This window comes from Mastomys coucha, unplaced genomic scaffold (genome assembly GCF_008632895.1).
Source record: "Mastomys coucha isolate ucsf_1 unplaced genomic scaffold, UCSF_Mcou_1 pScaffold22, whole genome shotgun sequence".
NCBI lineage: Eukaryota > Metazoa > Chordata > Mammalia > Rodentia > Muridae > Mastomys > Mastomys coucha.
Genome location: NW_022196905.1, coordinates 129,080,618 through 129,103,910, shown reverse-complemented (window position 1 = coordinate 129,103,910; position 23,293 = coordinate 129,080,618). Strand labels below are relative to the sequence as shown.

General features: G+C 42.2%; 1 protein-coding gene across 1 annotated transcript in view; it reads right to left on the bottom strand.

Moving 5' to 3' along the window:
- Baz1b (bromodomain adjacent to zinc finger domain 1B) overlaps nt 1-21,324 on the bottom strand; it is a 63,825-nt gene extending 42,501 nt beyond the window's left edge. Inside the window, exons 1-4 of the mRNA XM_031338197.1 lie at nt 20,827-21,324; nt 11,289-11,405; nt 8,442-8,586; nt 2,260-2,461 (exon numbers count right to left, since the gene is read on the bottom strand). Coding sequence (XP_031194057.1) covers nt 2,260-2,461; nt 8,442-8,586; nt 11,289-11,405; nt 20,827-20,933 — 571 coding nt within the window. The 5' untranslated portion in view covers nt 20,934-21,324. The remainder of the gene's footprint in view (nt 1-2,259; nt 2,462-8,441; nt 8,587-11,288; nt 11,406-20,826) is intronic.
- Between the last annotated feature and the right edge of the window lie 1,969 nt (nt 21,325-23,293).

The following is a 23,293-nucleotide window of genomic DNA, read 5'->3' as shown; positions in this document are numbered from 1 at the left end:
TCATAACACCCCGCAAAGAAAAAGTGCCAAGTATAGTGACACAAGCCTATAACAATACCCTGTATTCTCTTGGTAGAGGCAGAAAGATCAGGATTTGAACAACTCCCTCAGATACAATGAGCTTGAGGCTAGCCTGCCTGAGTCACTGTCCCCAAGCAAAAAAGTAAAAAGTCAGACAAGTTAAATCATAATTAATACAAAGGAATCAACAACTGGTCAGGATGTAGAGAAGATAATGCTCTCAAGACTCGGGTGGCAGGGGGGCTGGCAAGATGGCTCAGTGGGTAAGAGCACTTGTGGTTCTCCTCCAGAGGACAAAAGTCCCAGTACCCACTCTGGATGACTCACAATCACCTGTAACTCTGGATGCAGAAGATCTGACCCCCTTGGCCTCTGTACACCTATACATGCAGGGCATATACTCACAAATAACAATAGAATAAACTTACAAATAAATATTCAGTTTCAAAGAGAGAATCTGGAAATGGTATGGATATGCAGCCCCAACAAAGCAGAAAACGCAGCTGAAATAAAACCGAAAGGCCAGCAACAAACTAGTCTCACAAGTTTCCTTCAGACTACTATTACAAGGACTTTTAAAATGATCAACATGGATCCAAAACATCTTGATGCAACAGAAAGGATGGCAGAAAAAGTGGCCATTAAAATAGTGAGGTGAGGGCTGGAGAGATGGCTCAGTGGTTAAGAGCACTGACTGCTCTTCTGAAAGTCCTGAGTTCAAATCCTAGCAACACATGGTGGCTTACAACCACCCATAATGAGATCTGACGCCCTCTTCTGGTGTGTCTGAAAATAACTACAGTGTATTTAATTATAATAATAAATAAATCTTCAAAAAAATAAATAAAAAATAAAATAGTGAAGTGAAATTATTCAATCAAACAATAGTTACAGATCATATATACTAAATACTGTGTGCTCATTTTGAGACAAAAGGATTCTAGGACAGTTAAATTCCTTATTTAAAGAGTCTTAAGTTTAAATAATAAAGGTTTAGGATGTGGTAACACTGTACTGGCTGGGTTTTCATGATGACTGTTCGAGAATCATCACAGAGAAAAAGAGTCTCAATTGAGAAAATGCCTCCATTGAGATCTAGCTGCAAGACATTTTCTCCATTAGTGATCAGTGGAGGAGGGTCCAGCCCATGGTGGGTGGTGCCATTTCTGTACTAGCAGTCCTGGCTTCTATTCTATAAGAAAGCAGACTGAACAAGCCAGGGGAAGCAAGCCAGTAAGCAGCACCTTTCCACCGCCTCTGCAACAGCTCCTGCTGGAGTTCCTGTTCTGACTTCCTCCAATGATGGATGGACTATAATGTGGAAGTGTGAGCTGAATAAACCCTTTCCTCCACAACTTGTTTTCTAGTCATGGTGTTTTCATCACAGCAATAGAAATCCAAAGTAAGACACATTCTTAGATAAATTTTCCAAGTGAGCAATACTCTTAGTTCTTCTAACTATAAAGTATTATTTTAGTCGCCAGATCTGTAAAAATTATATTTGGTTAACAAAGTGTTTCAGATTTCTAGTGGCTCCCGCCTGAGAGTCAGGTCAAAAGAGACAAACAGAAAAGCTGTAACTGAAAGCCACCACACTAGCTTGCACTGTGAGGATCAGGAGGGATTAGAATGTGCTTTGCCTACCTGGATTACGGCCCTTTCTACACTCATGTACATGTTTCTTGCTTTAGGAGTAAAGGCAAGAGGGCAGAATATGGTGGCATACATCATTGATCCCAGCACTTGGAAGGCAGAGGCAGGCAGATCTCTGTTCCATGCCAGCCAGGGCTACATTGTAAGACCTTGATTAAGGAAAAAAATCCAAACCAATCAACCAAAAAGAACGAAAGAATAGGAAAGAGTCCTAGGTGTATCTTAGTGCATACCTGTAATCCCAGAATTCAGGAGACAGAGACAAGAAGACCACTCCAAATTTGAGGCCAGCCTAGACTACATATTTAGACCCTGACTCAAAAGAAAAAACAACAAACAAACAAACAAACAAAAAAGTAGGAAGATTAAAAGAAATCCAATTTTCTTAACCATCCTGGTTAAGAATGGTGGAGTTTTAAATCCTAAGTCATGTTGTGGGTATGTTAGTGGCTTTTTGAATCACAATGAATAAAATCATGGCTATATAAAAACCTAACTGTACGTGTGGCTGCTACAGAATGCTAGATTTCTATGTATCAAATGAGCATCGTCTCAACTCAGGAGCAAGGCTAGCATCATACATACTAATACTCTCTCTCCTGCCTTCATCCTCTTTGACTACTGTCTCCTTCTTCTGGAGGTCCTGAGCCATTTGACTGGAATTCTCTTTATCACTTGACGGAGAATCACAGGACCCATCAGATTTCTTCTCAGCAGCTTCTTCATCAACTTTCTCCAAAGGATGAATCTTCACAATCTTCACCTTGAGCATTTTCTCCTTTCCAACCTATACATGCAGTACAAGAGAAAATTAAGAAATATTTAATAAATAGAACTAGAAACCTACAAAAATATATAAAATAGGATCCAATATTCCTAGTATGGTGATTTTAATAAAAATGGCCCCCATAAGCTCATATATTTAAATGCTTAGCCACCAGGGAATGGCGTTATTTGAAAGGATTAGAAGATAGGACCTTGTTAGAAGAAGTGTATCGCTTTTAATCCCAGCACTTGAGAGACAGAGGCAGGCAGATTTCTGAGTTCGAGGCCAGCCTGGTCTACAGAGTGAGTTCCAGGACAGCCAGGGCTACACAGAGAAACCCTGTCTCAGAAAAAAAAACAAAAAAACCAAAAAAAAAAAAAAAAAAAAAAAAAAAAAAAAAAAAAAAAAAAAAAAAAAAAAAAAAAGAAGAAGTGTACCGGTGGGAGTAGGCTTTGATGTTTCAAAAGCAAACCAGTTCAGTGTCTGTCTGTCTTGTCTCTCTGCCTATGAATCAGGATGTAATCTCAGCAACTACTCCAATGCCATGTGTGCCACAAAGTAAAATATACTTTAAATAAGTAATATGCTATTATATAATTCATGTACTAATGTACTAAGGGCAACTATTGTGCTAGCCTAAAATGTATGCCAACTACAGTTCAAGAACTGTATTTTTACTGGGTAGTGGTGGTGCACGCCTTTAATCCCAGCACTTGGGAGGCAGAGGCAGGCGGACTTCTGAGTTTGAGGTGAGGCCAGCCTGGTCTACATCGAGAGTACCAAGACAGCCAGGGCTACACAGAGAAACCCTGTCTGGGAAAACAAAACAAAAACAAAACAAAAAAAGAACTGCATTTTTTGGTTCTCACTGTATACTTGGCCAACCTGGAACTCATCGTGTAGAGCAGACTGGCCTAAACCTCATGGTAATACTCCTATCCTTTCTTCTAAAGTGCAAGAATTACAAGTGCATCATCATACCCAGATAAGAACTTCTTGTTTTTTCAAAAATAAACTATCCAGTTGTTACAGAACCCACCTGCTAAAGGACGATCTCTCTCTACTTAATCACCTTTCAGTGACTATTACATACAGATCAGTTGTCTGGGTATATTTTTGGATGTTAAATCTACTGCACTGTCTGTCTTACCACAGAAACTAAATTGGCTGGGCATGGCGACACGTGACTATAATCCCAGAACTCTAAGGAAGAGGCAGGAGGACTGACATAAGGCAAAGGCAAGTCTAGTCCTGTGGATTTCCAGAACAGCCTGTGCTACAGTAAAAATCTGTCTCAAAGAGACACAGAAACAGGAACTGGGGGGGGGGGGGGGGCACGCATGTGCACGAGCTCAGTGATTACATACTAGGGATCTGGGAATTGTTCACAACCACCTCTGACTCTAGCTCAATGGGCATTAGACACCTCTGACATCTATAGATACCTGTACTCATTCACATACCCACATACATAGTTTTAAAAAAATCTTAAACGTACACACACAAACCAAGTACTTAGGCTAAATTATAGAATTAAGACGACACTATGGCACCTACATCACCATATACACTATTTTTTAATCACACACAAGACAATAAGCATGTCAGCACATGCCTTTAATCCCAGCACTTGGGAGGCAGAGGCAGGTAGATTTCTGAGTTCTAGGCCAGCCTGGTCTACAGAGTGAGTTCCAGGACAGCCAGGGCTACACAAAGAAACCCTGTCTCGAAAAAACAAAAAACAGACAAACAAGCAAAAGACCTATTAAAGTTGCACTTCTATATATGTGTGTGTGTGTGGGGGGGTGTGTATTGTTCCCCCTTTGCTTGTTTTTTGGAGACAGGGTATGATTTAGTTCAGACTGGCCTCAAATTTGTGTAGTCAAGAGTGACCTTTAACTCTTGGTCTTCCTCTATACTTTCCAAGTGTTAGGATTACAGGTATGTGCAGCAATAGTAATCCACTCTCTACCTCAGAGATTGACAACCATTGCATTATTTTGTTTTCACTTCACTAAGTGGAATCAAGACTGTATTATTCTGTGACCGCCTTCTTTTAATTTTACATTTCTTTTTGCTATTGAGTATTCAAGGCCTTAACAATTTATTCATTCAACTGCTGATAGGTCCTTAAGTTATTTCCTGTTGAACTATTATAAATAATATTAAGAGTTCTTACGCAAGCATCCTGGGGCAATATTATGAAGATAAATGTTCAAAAATGAAAGCCCAGTCAAGGGTACATGCATATTCAACTGTATTAGCAATTCCAAAGCATTCACCAAAAGAGCTATATAGCGTTCACAGTACCGGTGGTGAATAAACGTTTGCAATAGTGCACCTGCCTAGCATGTGTATGACTTGAGTGCACAAACAGTACAGCAATGGGGGAAAAGAATAAGCAAAACAATATATGAGCAGTTCCATTTTCTTACCAAACTTTGGCAGTTGCTCATATTTACTAATCTTATATGTATAAAGTAATCTTGACTGTGGTTTTGATCTGATTCCTGAAGCACAAATGAGTTTAAACATCTTTTCATGGTTTAGGACATATATATTTCCATTCTTTGCCTCAAATACTCTTGTTCCATCTTTGTTTTGTTTTATTTTCTTACTTTGAGTATTTAATTTTTAGTGCTAAGGATGGAGTCTCAGGCCCTGCTCATGCTGGGCAAGTATTCCACAGCCCCTCACTGGCAGGCCGACTAAGCACACAGCTATAATTGAATGTCTCCAGTCCTTTTCTGTCTTGCAGATATGCCCAATGATTTCCTTTTGTCACTTCTGTTGTACTTTGTTTTTCTTCCTCTTGCTTTTAAGTCTGGTCTTTCTTCTCTACCTGGCTCAGCGCTTACAAAGGCTAACTATTGGGTTTCTGTGCCCTCCAGATCTTGATGAGGTCAGCCCAAAGAAGCACACAGTAATCAGACATGGGAGAGGTGAGGCGGAGTTATTTCTGGTATACTTCCCTGAAAAAATTCCAAGCAAGTTAGCTCGATCAGATCACTAAATTAGTCTAATAATACAACTACTCTTCCTACATTTTGGACCCACTGCCTCCCCTTTGTTTCTCTGAGGTTTGTTTAGAAATGACAATATCCCTACTACTCATAGCAACCAGGACTTCTCCTTATGAAGTGCTGCTTGTGCTTGATCAGACTGTTGTCTGATTTCAAAAGTCCCTTTACTAAACTCAATTCAATTACACCATTTAAATCCTCCATCTGTTTTTTGTTTTTGTTTTTGTCAAACTGCAACACTTAAAGGCAGAGCTGTGGTCGTTCACACAGGTGATTTCTTTTCTTTAGAAGCCAGCTTGTTCTACAGACTGAGTTCTAATACAGGCAGGGGTATGTAAAGAGACCCTGACATAAAAACAACAACAAAAAGAGACAGAGGCAAGAAAACTGCTTAGAGTTTAAGACCAGCCTAGCATACAGAGTGAGAATCTCAAGAGATCAAACCAAACCAACCAACCAATAAACAAAACCACTGATAATCTCAGACATTACAAATAAAAAATATAAAACACACAGAACAAGAGTAAATTCAACAAACACATCAATGAAGTAAAGTGGAAGCAGAGTAAGGTGTCAGAGACTTTACAAGTGAACTCAATATTGATCTCACTGCTTATTGGCCACTACAGTGCATTCTGCCCCGAGCAAGGTAGCCTAACACTTAAAAACCCTGAAAATCACACTCTTAGTTTACAAAGGTACGTAGCTATTTAAACCAACATCTAGATAACAGCTTGCAAAGATAAAGGCTACTTTATTTTTGTTTCTGGAAATCTTTTCTTCACTTACTTAGAAGAGCATTTCCTGGACAGTCTTCCCTCTGGAGCCACTTCCACTCACTGAAGTTCCTTCTCACTTCTCCTAAATAAATTTATGTACAAGCTGGCAAGATGGCTAAGCAGATAAGGGCACATGCTAACAAACCTGGCAAACTGAGTTCAACTCCCATATGCTGGAAGCCAAGAACCAACTCCCACAGGTTGGTTCTCTAACCTCCACACAGGTACTGTGGTACAGGAGTGTGCATACATATGCAAGGATCAACATATAAGTAAGTGAATATAATGAACTATTGCATTAAATAAATCTGCCACACTGCTCTTAAAAAAGAAACAAACAAGAAATCATGCATATACTTCTTCAGCTATAATCTCAATACTGGAGAGGCTGAAGCAAGACGCCCACAACTTAAGAGGGCAGCCTGGACTGCACAGGAAATTCTGGACCAGCATGGGATGTAGAGTAACATCCTAATTCAAAACAATAAGTTAATGAAATCAAAGTCTCTAAAAAGTATTTCCTCACTCCAAATACAGAAACAATTTCAGAACCAAAATTCAATAGAAAGTCTAGAGATGTGATAGGGGCTCTCTAAGCATGTAAGGCCTGGGTTCCCTTCCTAAGGGATGGGGAGGAAGGGGTGGAAATCAAACAGTGCTGGCAGGCACTGTGGTGCACTGAGGAGGCTGAGGTAGGACTATGAGCTCCAGGCCTACCTGGACTCCAAATCCAGACTATCTCTTTCAAAAGAAAGAAAAGATCATTAGGCAACCAACCTAAGGACCACAAATCAGTGAAGAATGGGACAGAGTCTAGGTTTCAGAACACACCCTAGCCCAGCACTGGTGGTGCACACGCCTTTGATCCCAGCACTCAGGAGGCAGAGGCAGGTGGATCTGAGTTCGAGGCCAGCCTAGTCTACAGAGTGAGTTCCAGGACAGCCAGGGCTATACAGAGAAACCCTGTCTAGAAAAACAAAAAAAAGGGCTGGTGAGATGGCTCAGTGGGTAAGAGCACCATCTGCTCTTCTAAAGATCATGAGTTCAAATCCCAGCAACCACATGGTGGCTCACAACCACTCATAAAGAAATCTGGTGCTCTCTTCTGGTGCATCTGAAGACAGCTATAGTGTACTCATTTATAATAATAAATAAATCTTTAAAAAAAAAAAAAAGAAAAGAAACAATGCATTTTCTTTACTCAGACAAAAGCAAAAAGTAAAAAGTAGCAACCAATGTTAATCAGGTCTTTTCTTTAAAAAAAAAAAAAGATTTATTTATTTAATGTATGTGAATACACTAGCTATACAGATGGTTGTGAGTCTTCATATGGTTACTGGGAATTGAATTTTTTCAGGACCTCTGCTCACTCCGGTCGGCCCCGCTCGCTCAGTCTCTGCTTGCTCCGGCCCAAAGATTTATTTATTATTATACATAAGTACACCATAGCTGTCTTCAGACACACCGGAAGAGGGCGTCAGATCTCATTATGGGTGGTTGTAGGCCACCATGTGGATGCTGGGATTCGGAAGAGCAGTTGGTGCTCTTCCTCACTGAGCGTCTCACCAACCCCAATAGGTGGATCCCTCTCTGATCCATGTCAACGTGAACACCTATGGAGATGTTACCTTACTACTACTCTTCTTCTGCCTTATGTAAATGACTCTGCTATCCCAAACATATAGGTATTTTTTAAAAATGTTAGCTTCAGCCAGGCAGTGGTGGCGCACGCCTTTAATCCCAGCACTTGGGAGGCAGAGGCAGGCAGATTTCTGAGTTCAAGGCCAGCCTGGGCTAGAGAGTGAGTTCCAGGACAGCCAGGGTTTTACAGAGAAACCCTGTTTCGGAAAAAAAAAAAAGTTAGCTTCAGCCAGACATGGTAGTATACGCTTTTAATCCCAGCAGAGGCAGGCAAATAAATCATTTTGCCTTTAGCTGCACCACATAGCAAGTTCCAGGTTAGGAAGAGCTGGGCAGTGAGGCCTAGTCTCAAAAAATAAAAATAAAAATAAAAAAAATTAAAAAAAAAAAAAAAACAACAACAAAAGCCAGGTGGTGGTGGTGCACACCTTAAATCCCAGTAGTCAAGTGGATCTCTGAGTTTGAGGACAGTCTCATCTATAGTGAACAGTTCCTGGATGGCCAGAGCTATATAGAGAAACCCTGTCTCGAAAAACAAACAAGAATACAGACACTTACCTCAAAGTCACACTCTTCTCCCACGGCATATTTGGTCATGATTTCTAACCAGGCAGAATCTACAAGCTTCTCTAAGGAGGCTGTGTTATGGTGAACCATTTCCAGAACAAGCTTCTCATACCAGTTAGGGAACTCTTCCTTCAAACTAAATAAATATCACCAGTTAGCAAGGAAATACAAAGCCTTTACTAAGAGATTTCAATTCCACCTTTAAAAAAAAAAGACTTAACATTTTAGAGCAATTTTAGAGTGACAAATACTTCCTTTAAAAAAATTATTACTTGAAAATTTCATACAATGTGTTTTACTCCCTACCCCCAAAAAGAAACTTTCTTCATCAAGTACATGCAGAGCACTGGAAAATAAAGGAAGATTTAAAAAGCCCAAAGTGGGGCTGGAGTGAGGGAAGGCTCAGCTGTTATTCTTAGGACCCAGTTTCTAGCACATGCATTAAGAACTCAACTATCTGTAACTCCAGTTCCAAGGGATCTGATGCCTTCTTCTGACCTCCTACTTTGCCAAGGAAGCATGTAGTGAACATACATACATGCAGGCAAAATAAAGTAAATACATCTTAATAAAAAACCAACGCAAAATAATAAAAAACTTGTACAGCTACCAGGGCATGATAGTTCACAAACAACAACAAACAAAACAAAAACAAAAAACAAAAACAAAACCAGTCCAGGTGGCAAAAGCAAGATCTCTCAGCTCTTGGCCAGTGTGGAAAGAGAGGGATAAACAGGGAAAGACCCATCAGTTTACAGAAGAAAATAAACTAAAAACTCTTAAATACTTGTCAGATTAATCCAGCAGGTTAGCTGTCTTACTCATAAATGAAAATAACAGGCATATTACTACTACTAAGTTCAACACTTTCCCTATTACGTTGCTTTTTAGGGTCTCAGAATGTTGCCTGGAACTCTCTACGTAGACCAGGTGAGCACTGAGCTCAGAACTGTCTGCTCTGCCTCCTGGAGTACTAGAATTAAAGGCTCGGCCCCATTACTTTGCTTTTGCAGTGCACTTCATTCCAAGTGCAAATTTCTTCCTATCCTTTGAGTATATGTGTTTCAAATGCATTCCCTCACTTCTTACAATATCCCATGAGATAGATGTTCAGCATTTTTATTTTACAGACAAAAGCTTCAGGAAAGGGTACCTTTTAGGTTCTTGACTTGAGTCTAAAGCCCTCACAAAGTAAAGCAATGAATTTAAATAAGAATTCCTTCACTTACTTATCTAGCATAAAGTAATTTTAATGATCACACCAAGGACGGCAGTAAATACTACAAAGTGATATTCTATGCTAATGACTAATCTGTTCCAATCCTTTTGAAAAGCAACTAGGGAGATAAAGAGATGGCTCATCATTGGCTACTCTTCCAAAGGGCCCAGGTTCAATTCCTAGCACCCATATGACAGCTTATAAACATCTGTAACTCTAGTTCAAGATGATTCTAGCTTCTGAGGACATTGTACACACATACATGCAGGTTTAACACCTGTCCACAAAAAGTAAAATTAATCTTAAAAAAAAAAAGTAACTAGATAACACTTATCAAAACTGCTATATATGCAAAGATACTCATAGTTGAATTCCTTTAACAGAAAATAAAAACTAAGTGAACAACTAGACATGTAATTTCACCTAGAAATGACAGTGTTACGTGTGCTTTATTGAGTTACTAGAGGTTGAACCAAGGGGCATGTCAACCAAAGAGCTGAACCCCAGCCTCGTGTTAGGTTTTGCATCATCCTGTTTTATTCTGTGCTATCCATAGCTACCTACAGTTCTCTGACTATTAGACATCAAGTCTCTTACTGCACTCTACAAAACATAATCCGAACAGAACCTCTAGTCTGGGTTAAGATAAGAGTTACCTTGTACTCTTCCCATGGACCTCCCTTCCCAGCTTAACCATCATCCTAAGATGGCCTCAGACTTCTTTAATTCCAGAAGTTTTTTCCTGAACCCTATAATTCTATCTCTTTCCATTAATCCTATCAAATCAATCAAGTTTTAAAACATCACTGTCTAGGAGAGGCTGAACAGTAAAGAGTTCAGATTCTCATGTACCCTTTTTAAATAAAATCGGACACTACCTTTTCTTAGCAATTCTAAGCAAGTGTGATACCCCTGAACTGCATTCCCCAGAATTACTTCGATAATCAGAAAAAGATTTCTACCTTGACTAAAATTTTAAAACTTCCCTAACTTTTTACATGAGTGTTTTGTCTACATGAATATATGTGCACCAAATTACATACCATATGCCCAAGTAGGTCACAAGAAGGTATCAAATTCCCTAGAACTGGAGTTAAAGATGGCTGTAAGCCACCACGTGAGAGCTGGGAATTGAACCTAGGTGCTCTTTAAGAGCAACAAGTGCTCTTAACACTGAGCCATCTCTTCAGACCCCTTCTCTCTTTTTCAATAATTCCCCATTTCTTCTAACATTCTTAATTATCAAATCATATATTTTATAGACCCTGTGGCCAACACAGGTTGAGTCTGCTTTTTTGCTAACTTGATATTAATTCTAGATCATATCAGTCCTTTATTTACAATTATATTTTCAAAATAGTTATAAGGTAAAACAAATAAACAAAAAACAAAAACAAAAAAACACCCAAGGGCTTAGTAAAATACCCAGTAAGCACACATACACAATAAATAGCAGCAAAATGCTATTAACCAAGGAGCACCCAAGCACAGTACACTAACAACATATTACATTCAAGTCCCGAACTTTTAAATATAAGCACTACCTTACAGATATTACCCCACCTTACTTCCCTGACATAGTGAAGATGGTGCCAAAGGGTAAGGCTTTAGCTACTCACAGTTCAGCAACTTCCTGTTCCTCTTCCCAGGCCTCCTTGTGTGTTAGCTGACTGCTGCCTGTGCTCTTACATGTCCAAATGCGTTCACTGTACCTTTCCAGGCGGGCTTCATACTCTCTGTCAGCAGTGGCTCAGGAAAACAATATTCAACCAACAAAGACACTCAGCACACACTCAGAAAAGACATATCTATACTACAGAAAAATGTCCAAGTATCCTTTTTTTAAGGTAGGCCAAAGAAAATGAGAATGAAGTCTTCTGGGCTGGAGAGATGGCTCAGCGGGTAAGAGCACTGACTGCTCTTCTGAAGGTCATGAGTTCAAATCCTAGCAACCACATGGTGGCTCACAACCACCCGTAATGAGATCTGATGCCCTCTTCTGGTGCGGCTGAAGACAGCTACAGTGTACTTAATTGTAATAATAAATAAATATTTAAAAAAAAAAGAATGAAGTCTTTCTACTCATAAACCAAAGTATATCATAATTGAAGAAGAATAATAACTGGCCACATTTTTTGTTGTTATTTTTCAAGACTGGGTTTCTCTTTGTAGTCCTGGAACTCTGCAGACGAAACTGGCCTCAAACTCATCTACACCACCATACCCAGCAGGAATAAGGACGTAAGATTAAGTGAAACTAACACAACTTAGATAATCAGATAGTTTAAGAATCATTTCACAGGGGCTCAGAGAGACAGCTCATCAGTTAAGAGCACTTGCTACTCTTCCAAAGAACCCAGATTAGTGTCCCAGCACCCTCATGGTAACTCAGAACCATCTGTAACACCAATTCCAGGAGATTTGGTACCTCCTTTGGACCTCTTCTTGGTACTAATGTGATACATGCACGCACATGAACACACACACACACAATATTAATTTATACATATAAAATGAGATAAATAAACCTAATAACAGATTTTTTTTCTTTTCTTTTTGTTTTTTTTTGAGACAGGATTTCTCTGTATAGCACTGGAACTCACTCTGTAGACCAGGCTGGCCTTGAACTCAGAAATCTGCCTGCCTCTGCCTCCCAAGTACTAGGATTAAAGGAATGCACCACCACAGCCCAGCTCCTAATAACAGATTTTTAAAAATCAGTCTACAGTAAGATAAGATGACTACAACGAAGTCTGAGGTAAATGCAGTCTAGTGACTCATTACCACCAGCCTTTCTATATACCTTGGAAAGACCTGTTCCATCCTAAGGCTTGAAAAACAAATTCCAAGCTGGGACTGTCACTCAGGAGGGCATCTGCCTAAGCACACACTAGACTGTCAGTTCAATTCCAGTATCACGATTCAAAGTAAGTAAGCCAACTGCATGAACAACTAGCCTAAACTTAGCTTTGATATACTATTTACTCCAGTCTCCATGTTGGCATTGGTAACACTAAACTCACAACCATTAAGTAGTTGCTTAATCTTCCTGAGTGAGATGGGTGAAGAGAACAGTGCCTTACTATGGCAAATCCCTCCTACCCCAAGTAGAACTCACTATGAGTCAGACATACTCAAATTCAAATAGCAAGCAACTAGTTTGCTTCTGTGTACCAATAGTAACAGATGCTATACAAGAAAGCAAACTGAGCTGCAACTAGAGTCAGCTGCCAATACCAGTATGTTCCACGCAACATGTTTCATTTTGGCTCAAAGTATTTAAAGCCAGTAGTGGCACTCACCTATAATCCCAGAACCTAGGAGGCAGGAATATCAGGAGTTCCAAGTCATCCTCAGTTACACAAGGAGTATGAGACCAGTTTGGGCCAAATGAAATCCTGCCTCAGAAAACAAAAACAAGACAAAAAGTGGGAGGAGGGGGTTAGCCTGTTAAAGGATATTGAGTCAGCAGCCCCTAAATTCTGTTTTAGATTTTAGGTTACCAGAAATCACCCACTACAAGTAACCACTCACAGAAAATGTCAATTGAGGTTCTTCTGTTTCAGCAACTGCTGTACATGTAATGGAGACAAAATGTCAAAGCAATTCTCAAAAGGTCGAGCAGTCTATAACCAATCAGGTACTTTGACGTCCCTGACTGTATCATTATGCATACCTTTCTTGACTCCAAGAACTATTCTCCTTACCACAATATGCTGCTTTATTCTCTTCAACCTAATGAGGCTGGTTTCTTTCAAAATTACTTGACTGGGGTTTAATTGAGAATGGCCCCAAGAGAGTCATACATTTGATGCTTGGTCATTAGTACCTGAGATGTATTAAGAGTAGGTGGTAGGTATAGATTTGTAGGATAAAGTATGTCAAGGAGGTGAGCTTTGGGGCTTCAAAACCCCAAGCCAATCCCAGAGTCCTCTCTTCTTGTTGCCTACGGATCTGGATCCAGAACTCTGTCTGCATGCCACCTTGTTTCTGCCATGTTCCCCACATGGCAATAATGGACTAAACCTCTCGAACTATAAGCAGGCCCCAATTAAATGCTCTCTTTAATAAGCACTGCTCCAGCCATGGTGTCATTACAGCAACAAAACACTAACCAAGACACTGGCAGTCTGAAACTAGTGGCCCAACAGCATATGGAGACTTAAATAGCACAAATAAAAAGGCTGGAGAGATGGCATTGTGGTTAAGAGCACCTGATGTTCCTGCAGAGGGCCTATGTTCTGTTCCTGGAACTCATTCACAACCATCTGTAGAGCTCCAGGAAACCTGATGCTCTCTCTGACATCCAGACAGTACACATACATGTGGGTAGTGCACATACATACATGAGGAAAATCCTCATACACATTAATTATTCAAAAACCAAAACCAAAGCATGCAACTAAAGATGGGAGTGATGGTACACACTTGTAATCCCAGCATTCCTGAGGCTGGAGCCTGTCACAAATAAACACAACTATAATCCTAAGAGTTCTAATAGTGCCAACTCTCAATTTGCTTTTTGTTTCTTTGTTTGTTTGTTTTTGTTTTTCAAGACAGGGTTTCTCTGTGTAACCCTGGCTGTCCTGGAACTCACTCTGTAGACCAGTCTGGCCTTGAACTCAGTCTGGCCTGCCTCTGCCTCCCAAGTGCTAGGATGCACCACCACCGCCTGGCTCAGATTTGCTTTCTTTTTTTTGTCTTCAGATGCACCAGAAGAGGGCGTCAGATCTCATTATGGGTGGTTGTGAGCCACCATGTGGTTGCTGGGATCCGAACTCAGGACCTTCGGAAGAGCAGTCAGTACTCTTACCCGCTGAGCCATCTAGCCAGCCCTCAGATTTGCTTTTTAATCTTACCTTTTCTCTCTTTGGATCACAGTGCTAATTATCAACTGTAATCTGGCATCATGTATTATATTAAATTAAATTGGCATTGTCATACATTTGTAATTTCAATATATGGGAGGCAGAAGCAGGAAGACTGCCCCAAGTTCAAAGTCAGCCACACAGAAAGTTTGAAACCAGCATGGTCTATAATTAAAAAGAAAAATAAACCCTCCAAAACTACAATTTTGGGAGCTGAAGAGATGGCTTGGTGGTTAAGAGTACTGGGTGCTCTTCCAGATAATCTGGATTTTATTCCCAGCACCTACATAGTGGCTCACAAACATCCTTAACTCTAGTTCCTGGGGATCTGACCTCTTCTCTTCTGGCCTCTGAGGGCACCAGAGATGCACATGGTGCAGAGACATATATGCCAGCAAAACACAGATAAAGTAACTGTTTTTTAGTTTTTAAAGATTTATTCAGCCGGGCGGTGGTGGTGCACACCTTTAATCCCAGCACTTGGGAGGCAGACGCAGGTGGATTTCTGAGTTCAAGGCCATCTGGTCTACAGAGTGAGTTCCAGAATAGCCAGGGCTACACAGAGAAACCCTGTCTCGAAAAACAAAACAAAACAAAAAAAAAAAAGATTTATTCAGAATGAGGGTTGGTGATCCACACCTTTAATACTAGAACTCCGAGGCAGAGACAGACAGATCTCTTCAGTTTGAAGCTAGCCAGGCTTATAGAAGGCAAGTTCCTGGACAGCCAGGGTTCAAGAAACCCTGGCTTAAAAAAAAAAAAAAGATTTTTTCAGACCTATAAGCTAGCTCTATTTTCAGCTACTCAACTCTTCAAACATGCTCTACTCAATCTGTTTAAAGACAGATTTACTGTACAAGTAAGAGCCCCTCAGTAAACCATCTCTTCCTGGAGCATACTACAAAGCTCCTAAAACAGTTATTTCTAAACTTTAGCACACATGACTACTGAAGCATACAACAAAAGCATGAATCTCCATAAGACTTGCTAGCTAGCTCCAGCTCCTGCTTTTTTTAAAACCCAGTTTTACTTAATAGATCATCCTATGACCAAATATCAAAAGCTGCTGGCTGGGTATGGTGACGCACACCTGTATTTTCACCAACTGGAGGGGCTGCCTAAAGCTCCAGGCCTGTCATGGCTGTATCAAAATCAAGTAAAAGCCAGCCTGGATTTCATAAGCCAGACCACTGACCAGGTGGGTCAGTGGTGGTAAAAGCCTTTAATCCCAGCACTAGGGAATCAGAGGCAGGAGGATCTCTTTGAGTTCTCAAAAACAAATAAACATACACTCACACCAAAAACAGAAACAAAAACCAGGGTGGAGGGCTAGACATGGTGGTACATGCCTTTAGTCCCAATATTTGGGAGGCAGAGGTAGATGGATCTCTCCAAGGCTAGCCTGGCCCACACAGTGAGACCCTGTCTCAAAACAGAGCTGGAGAAATGGCTCACTGTTTAAGAGCACTGGCTGCTCTCAAGGAGGTCCTGGTTTCAATTGCTAGCACTCACACGGAAGCTTGAAACTGTCTGTAACTACAGTCCCAGGGGATCCAACCCGTTCTTCTTAACTCCATGGGTACCATACATACATTTATGTCCGTAAACACTCAGACACATAAAATAAAATCTAAAAGCAACAGCAACAAAAAAAATATATACCAAACCTGATTCTAATCAATTAATGTTATTCTAGTAAGAGTGTCTTGCCTATGGTACTACCCTATGGAAAAATATACATAGGTTCAAAGGTAAAGTACAATTAATAATCCATAATAATGAAAACATTCCATCATTAAATTCATGTATTATCTGCAACGTCCAGTTTTCTTTTCTGAAGATTAAAAAATCTGGGGGCTGGAGAGATGGCTCAGTGGATAAGAGCACTGACTGCTCTTCCTGAGTTCAATTCCCAGCAACAACATGGTGGCTCACAACCATCTATAATGGGATCGGATGCCCTCTTCTGGTCTGCCCAAAGACAGCAAAAGTGTACTCACATACATGAAATAAATAAATCTTGAAAAAAAAATGGGGGGCTGGAGAAATGATGCCTCAGCAGGTAAGAGCACTGATTGCTCTTCCAGAGGTCAATTCCCAGCAACCACATGGTGGCTAATAACCATTTGTAATGGGATCCAATGCCCTCTTCTAGTGTGTGAAGACAACTACAGTGTACTCATATACATAAGATGAATCTTATTAAAAAATTTTGCGTGTGCTGGTGTCTGTGAATGAAGCTTGCCATGTATGTGTAGTACCCAGAGAAGCCACAAGAGGGCATTATGTTCCCTTGGAGTTAGATTTACAGGAGGTTTTTGAGCCTGCAATCTGGGGTTAAGTCTCTAGTAGAGCCTTAAGTGCGCTTAACACTGCCCTCTCTCCAGCCGTTTTGTTTTTGAGACAGGGTCTCCCTTGTAGCCAGGCTGGCCTAAAGCCCCCTTTTCTCCTGCCTTAGCTTTGGAATGCTGGGATTACAGCCAGAAGCCACCAGTAAGCTTCCACTGTAAATTCAATGAAGACGTACTTTTCAAGAACATACTCACTCATGGCTTTAAGTTAAAATAGAAAAATTTGTTGAACTATACATGCAGTCAAAATGAGAAAATTACTCTTACTAAAAATGTAACTATAAATATAAATTGAGGAGTGGTAACACTTCAAATACAGCTGTTGTTCAACCATACATCTGCTTTCCTCTATGGAACCACTAATAGCCTCAACGAAATATGCCAACCAGCCAGTTACACGGTCCAGAACTCTCTAAACCACCCTCAACAAGCTCCCTGCTTCTGGAAATTTCCAGGTGAGCAATTTCCTCTAAATATAATCTTTTTAAAAAGAATTCCTAGGCCGGGCAGTGGTGGCACACACCTTTAATCCCAGCACTTGGGAGGCAGAGGCAGGCGGATTTCTGAGTTCGAGGCCAGTCTGGTCTACAGAGTGAGTTCCAGGATAGCCAGGGCTACACAGAGAAACCCTGTCTCAAAAAAAAACAAAACAAAAAAAACAAAACAAACAAAACAAAAAACCCAAGAATTCCTTTGTCTAAAAGTCCTAAATATTAGTATAGAAAATTCTAAACAAATGTCTATTAAACATCTACCACTTAAAATGGTTCAGGTTTCAGTTTTCATTAAAAAAATGTCTGCAAGATTAGGTAAAGGGTACTATGATGGTGCCTGCCTAGCATGCTCCACAATGTGCATCAAAGCATACATATGACCACACCCCCACCCCACCTCCAGACAATAAATAAATAATAAACAATGCCTTTGTTAATAATTCTAAATTAGCAGGCTATATTTCAAATGTCTCAGTGTATCTGTTAGACTTGGAATTTTTATCTCTTTTTTGAAGTACTTATACTGCACTAGAATCAGACTAAAAAACAAAAACAAAATCTACCTCTGATATTAGTATAATCATCAATAGTTCAAAGAATCAACAGCTGAGTATGGTACCATGAGACCAAGGCAAGCAAACCTCTGAGTTTAAACCAGCCTGGACTAGGCCAACCAGGGTTGCACAGTGACACCCTGCCTAAATAATAGACAAACAGATAGATACATAGATAACTGACATGTATGGAGACTATGTCAGAGTCCCAGGAGTAAACTTTCACTCTACTGACATCATGACAATTAATTGGTTTTAAAAAGCAAATATGGTGCCTTTAGAATAATGTACTTCATAGAACTAAATACACCTTATATCATCTAATTACACCACAAACTGACACAGAGTAGACTAATATTTCAATAGAAGTGTGGGGGGTGATTACTGGAGAAATGGCTCAACAGTTAAGAGCACCTGCTCTTAAGAACCTGATCTAGGTTCAGTTCTCAGCTAACACATGGTGGAAACACAGAAGGTTCACATACATACATGTAGGCATGTCCATAAAATATATAAATCTCTAAAAAAAAATGTTTTGATTCAGTTAAAAGCAAAGGATGCGTGGCATGGTGGCACACGACTATGATCCTAGAACCCAGAAACCCTTCACTTGGGAGGCTGAAGCAGGATTCAACAGCTCAAGGGCAACATGGTGTGTGTAAGACCCCGCAGCTCAGCCCTGGGTTCCATCCTAGTACCACAATTCCTGTTCTTCCCTTCATTTATTTACAGTGACATAACTGAAAGAACACTGGATTGTAATCCTAACATTATTTTTACTCAGAATCCATGATCTTTAACATACCGACTTCAATTCCCTTGGGCCTCCTTGGCAAGCAGACAGGAAATCTGGACCCACCTCTAAGACCCTTTTCAGCTCAGAAATGCTATAAGTATACATAAGTAAAAACACCTATATGGAGGACAGGTATGGTGGTGCAAGCCTTTAATCTCAAAATTTAGAAGAGGTAAGGAATGGCAGATCTTTGAGTTTCAGGCCAATCTGCTCTACAAAGTGAGCTCCATCTTTGACAGAGCCACACAGTGAGACCCTACTGAAAGAAAAAACAAAAACTCAACCCAGGCTAGAGTCAACAGTGAGGTTAAGTGCAGAGAACCTGGGTCCAATCCCCAGCGCCCTCACGGTACCTCACAACCCAAATCTGACCTCCAGGGGTGCTCCAGACACACAGCACTCCATAGACACACAGGCAGGCAAAACACCTATACAGACAATTAAAAGGTGAAAAAAAAAATCTCTGTAGGTGGATGCTGCCTTTCAGAACTGATGCTAGCAAGATTGAAGATGTACTGGCTGGTACTGAGGTCTATTAATCTCACATACTAGGGAGGCTAAAGCAGGAGAGCCAAAAGTTCAAGGCCTGCCTAAGCCACATGGTGAGTTCAGAGCCAGCCTCAGCAATTTTAACGATGCCCTGACTGAAAATAAAAAACTGAGGGCTCAGGATGGAGCTTACTAATAGTGCAGGGCCCTATGTTATATTCCCTAAATATTGAGGAAGGGGATTGGTGTTTCGATCACCAATAAAAGTATCCTAAATATTCAAAACACTACACAGGTGATCTGCAATCTCACCACCTGGGAAGTTAAGGCAGGGGAACGTCAACTTAAGGCCAGCTTAACTTCCAACACCAAGTTAGACATCAACCTAGGTTACAAGACAATTAAAAATGAAACAACAAAAAACAAACTAGGAAAAAAGCAAAGGCCAAGAGCAAACTGAAATACTTCACCTGACTCCTTCCTGCTCTCACAGGTACCGCAGAAAGCACAACAAAATCTAGTCTTTCCAAAGGAAAAGGGATGGTAAAGCTAGCAGGACAGGTAAGTTTGGTAAAGAAACCTAGCTGTTTAACAAACAAATAAGCTTAAAGAGATTCATTCAAAATTCTCCCTACCATGGGGGGGAAAAAAAAGTAATGCAACTTTTAACAAACAGGCTGTGCTTGGTCAAGAAATCTTAAAGTAACGATTGGAAATGCAGACTTTCTATTCTCAAACAGCAGTTTCACGTTTCAGAGAGAGGCAGAGAGAGGGAGGGAGAGAGGCAGAGAGAGGCAGAGAGAGAGAGAAAGAGAGAGAGAGAGAGAGAGAAGCAGGGGGGAGGAGGGAGAGAACGAGAACATGGATCGGGATGCAGTGTCCAGCCTCTACTGCATACTGAGTTCGAGGCCAGTCGGTGCTATATGAAGCGCTCTCTCAAAAACGACAGGAAAATGAAACTTGTAAATGTCAAACTTCTGTGTTCTCTAGGAAATAAAAAAGGCCACCAGCACCATCAATGTAAGTTTCTGCTCCTTCCCACCTTCAGTGGGCAAGAAGTTAATGCCAGGTTTTACGATTTACGGTTCTGTCAGTTCATCCCTGGCCTAAAGTCCACTCCGGAGGAGAAAAACAAAACCCACAAGGCACATCAGTATTCCAGCACAGCCCAGACAAGACGCAGAAGAAGCCGGATCATGCGGCTGCGCCGGTACCACGTCAAAAACTTAGAACTCGACGGTTTCATTTATAAGAAAGGAGAGAGAAATAAAATGCGCAAAGAAACCCGGCTAACCCTCCCTAGTCACTTAGGGCCCGAAGCCAAGTTGGGGAGGAGGGGATTGGTGCTACCATCATCACCGAGGCCCCGGGGACAAAGTAAGGGGGAAAGGATGGAGGCGCGCGGTTCCGGGAAGGACGGCCCGAGACAGCCCTGGTGATCCCAAGCCCGGGGAAGCAGGGCTCCGGCATCACCGCCCGCGGACGGCCCCGTGCGGTGACAGCTGCCCCGCGAGCCGCGCGCGGCCCATCCGCATCTCGCCATCTCCATCCCTCACCCTGCGCAGCCGCGGCCGGGCGTCCACACCGCGTACGGAAAAAGGATACTCCCGAGTGCGGAAGGCCTCTTGAGTGTGCGGGATGGTGAAGAGCGGTTCCTCCCCGGGCAGCGGTTTCACCAGAGGAAAGGGCTTGCGGCCCAGCAGCGGCGCCATCGCGGCGGCGCCGGCAGGGACGGACGGAGCGCCGAAGGGCTCGGCCGCTCCGCTGCGCAGCACTAGGCCCCGGCAGCCCCGGGCGAACGAGCGAGCGAAGCGCCTGGCTCCCGGGGCGATGGGGGAGGGGAGGGGTGAGAGGGCGGCGCGAACTCCGGCTTCGCTCAGAGCTGGCGGGACCGCGCCACGGCCATGGAAGCCAGGGGAACGCCTCGAGGGGAAGAGACGAAGAGATTCTCCTCGCTCCTTCCGGCGGCTTTCACCTCACGCTGATCTCCGCTGCGGCGGCCGCTCGTCACGACTCCTCTCCAGCGGGCACGGGAGGAAATTATTGAAAAATGGCGGGAGATTCCCTTCCTCCCCCCCGCTGCCGGGCCAGCGCACAGACTAACTTGCTCGTCCGTGGCGCCCCTGGGGCGGGTGCTCCGATAGGCGGAGGGCTGGTCGGCCTTCGTAGCCTATTGGCTGAGAGGGGCTGCCTCTCCACGGTCGAGTCCCGCCCTCTGGGCCCCAGCCACGAAGTTTAGTTGCAGCGCACTAGAGGGCAGTCTGCAAAGGTGAAAGGTCACGTTATGTAAGCGCCGGTGACTGGCATGCGGGCCTCCAGTGGAGGACTTAAAAAGTAATGGGACGGCGAGTAGGGGATGGCGAGGACGAAAAGCGGAAGGCTCAAAGAGGTCAGAGCAGAAAGCCCTGTCATAGATACAGACATTGCGCCATCTGTCACCGACGGCGACACCGACATCCGGGCACTCACTGTCCGTGTGGTGCGCCGGAGGGGGGAGGGGGAGCGCGCGGCCAGGGGCTTTGTCTTTCCACTCGCGCTCCGCCCCCCTTCTTAAAGGGGCCGCGCTCGGCCACGCCCGGGGTTGCGCGGGTGGAGTTGTCTTGGGCGGGAAGTAACTCAGGCCCTCTTCCAACACAAGTTCCGCGTTGAGGCGAATGGGACCCCAACCTTCCCCGACCAGACATTACTGTGCTCGAGAAACGGAGATTAACAGTCGGCCTGTTTTTAAGGACTGCAGGGAAGGATAATGAAGACGTTTCTTTAAAAATTATGTGGAGGAAGAGCTGCAGAGCTGGCTTTCAGAGGGCTCAAGTTCAATTCTTAGCTCCCACATCCGGTAGCTCGAACCTGCGTGCAGCTGCAGCTCCAGGAGTTCCCATTCCTCTTGCCTCCTCAGGCAACAGCACTCACGTGCACATAACATCCCCCACTATGCATGCACACATCCACAATTTTAAAATAAAAATTGAAAATAAGTAAGTGGAAGGATAACATAGAAGTTTATTTGGGGCAGAGGCAGGCGGATTTCTGAGTTTGAGGCCAGCCTGGTCTACGGAGTGAGTTCCAGGACAGCCAGGGCTACACAGAGAAACCCTGTCTCGGAAAAAAAAAAAGTTTATTTGTATGTACATACGTACATTCATCATTCATATATATATATATATATATATATATATACATGTTACACTAGTTCGACTAAGTGATACAGGCTTTTGAAGCTGGAGGATCCAGAGTGACTTTGTGACTAGCCTGGGCTACAGTCTTACAGGCTGAATAGCAAGTCCCTATCACAATAAGTAAATAAAATAAAATTATGTTAAAGAATATATGTATTAAGCTCATGGGGCTGGAGAAGTGGCTCCACACGCAATTAAGACCACTTCCAGTTCTTCCAGAGCTGGGTCTGATTCACAGGATTTGTATTGGAGGCTCACAATCACCTGCAACTTCAGAGTAGTAGACACTTGCAACCCTGTGTACATACCACCCATACACATAATTTAAAATAAAAATAAACGTATTCGCTGGGCAGTGGTGGCTCACGCCTTTGATCCCAGAACTTGGGAGACAGAAGCAGGTGGATTTCTGAGTTCGAGGCCAGCCTGGTCTACAGAGTGAGTTCCAGGACAGCCAGGGCTATACAGAGAAACCCTGTCTCGAAAAACCAAAAAAATAAATAAATAAATAAATAAATAAAATAAATAAATGTATTATTAAAGAAGATGGGCCTGGAGAGATGACTTAAGGTTAAGAACAAATACTGCTCCTGCAGAAGACCTGAGTTGGATCCCAGCACCCACATGGAATGGCTCCCAACCGTTAGTAACTCCAGTTAAAAGGCAGTCCAGCGCCCTTTTCTGAACTCTGAAGGCATGTGCACATGCCATCACACCTCACCCCCACCCTCATCTCCAGCTCCTTCACATAATTAAATAAGTACATAGTGAAACTCTAAAACCAATAATAACAATAATAAATTTAAATATATGGTGCATTAATTTAAATTATGTTAAAGGATATAAACAAACAAACAAACGTTGGGGCTGGAGAAATAGCTCAAAATTAAGAGTAC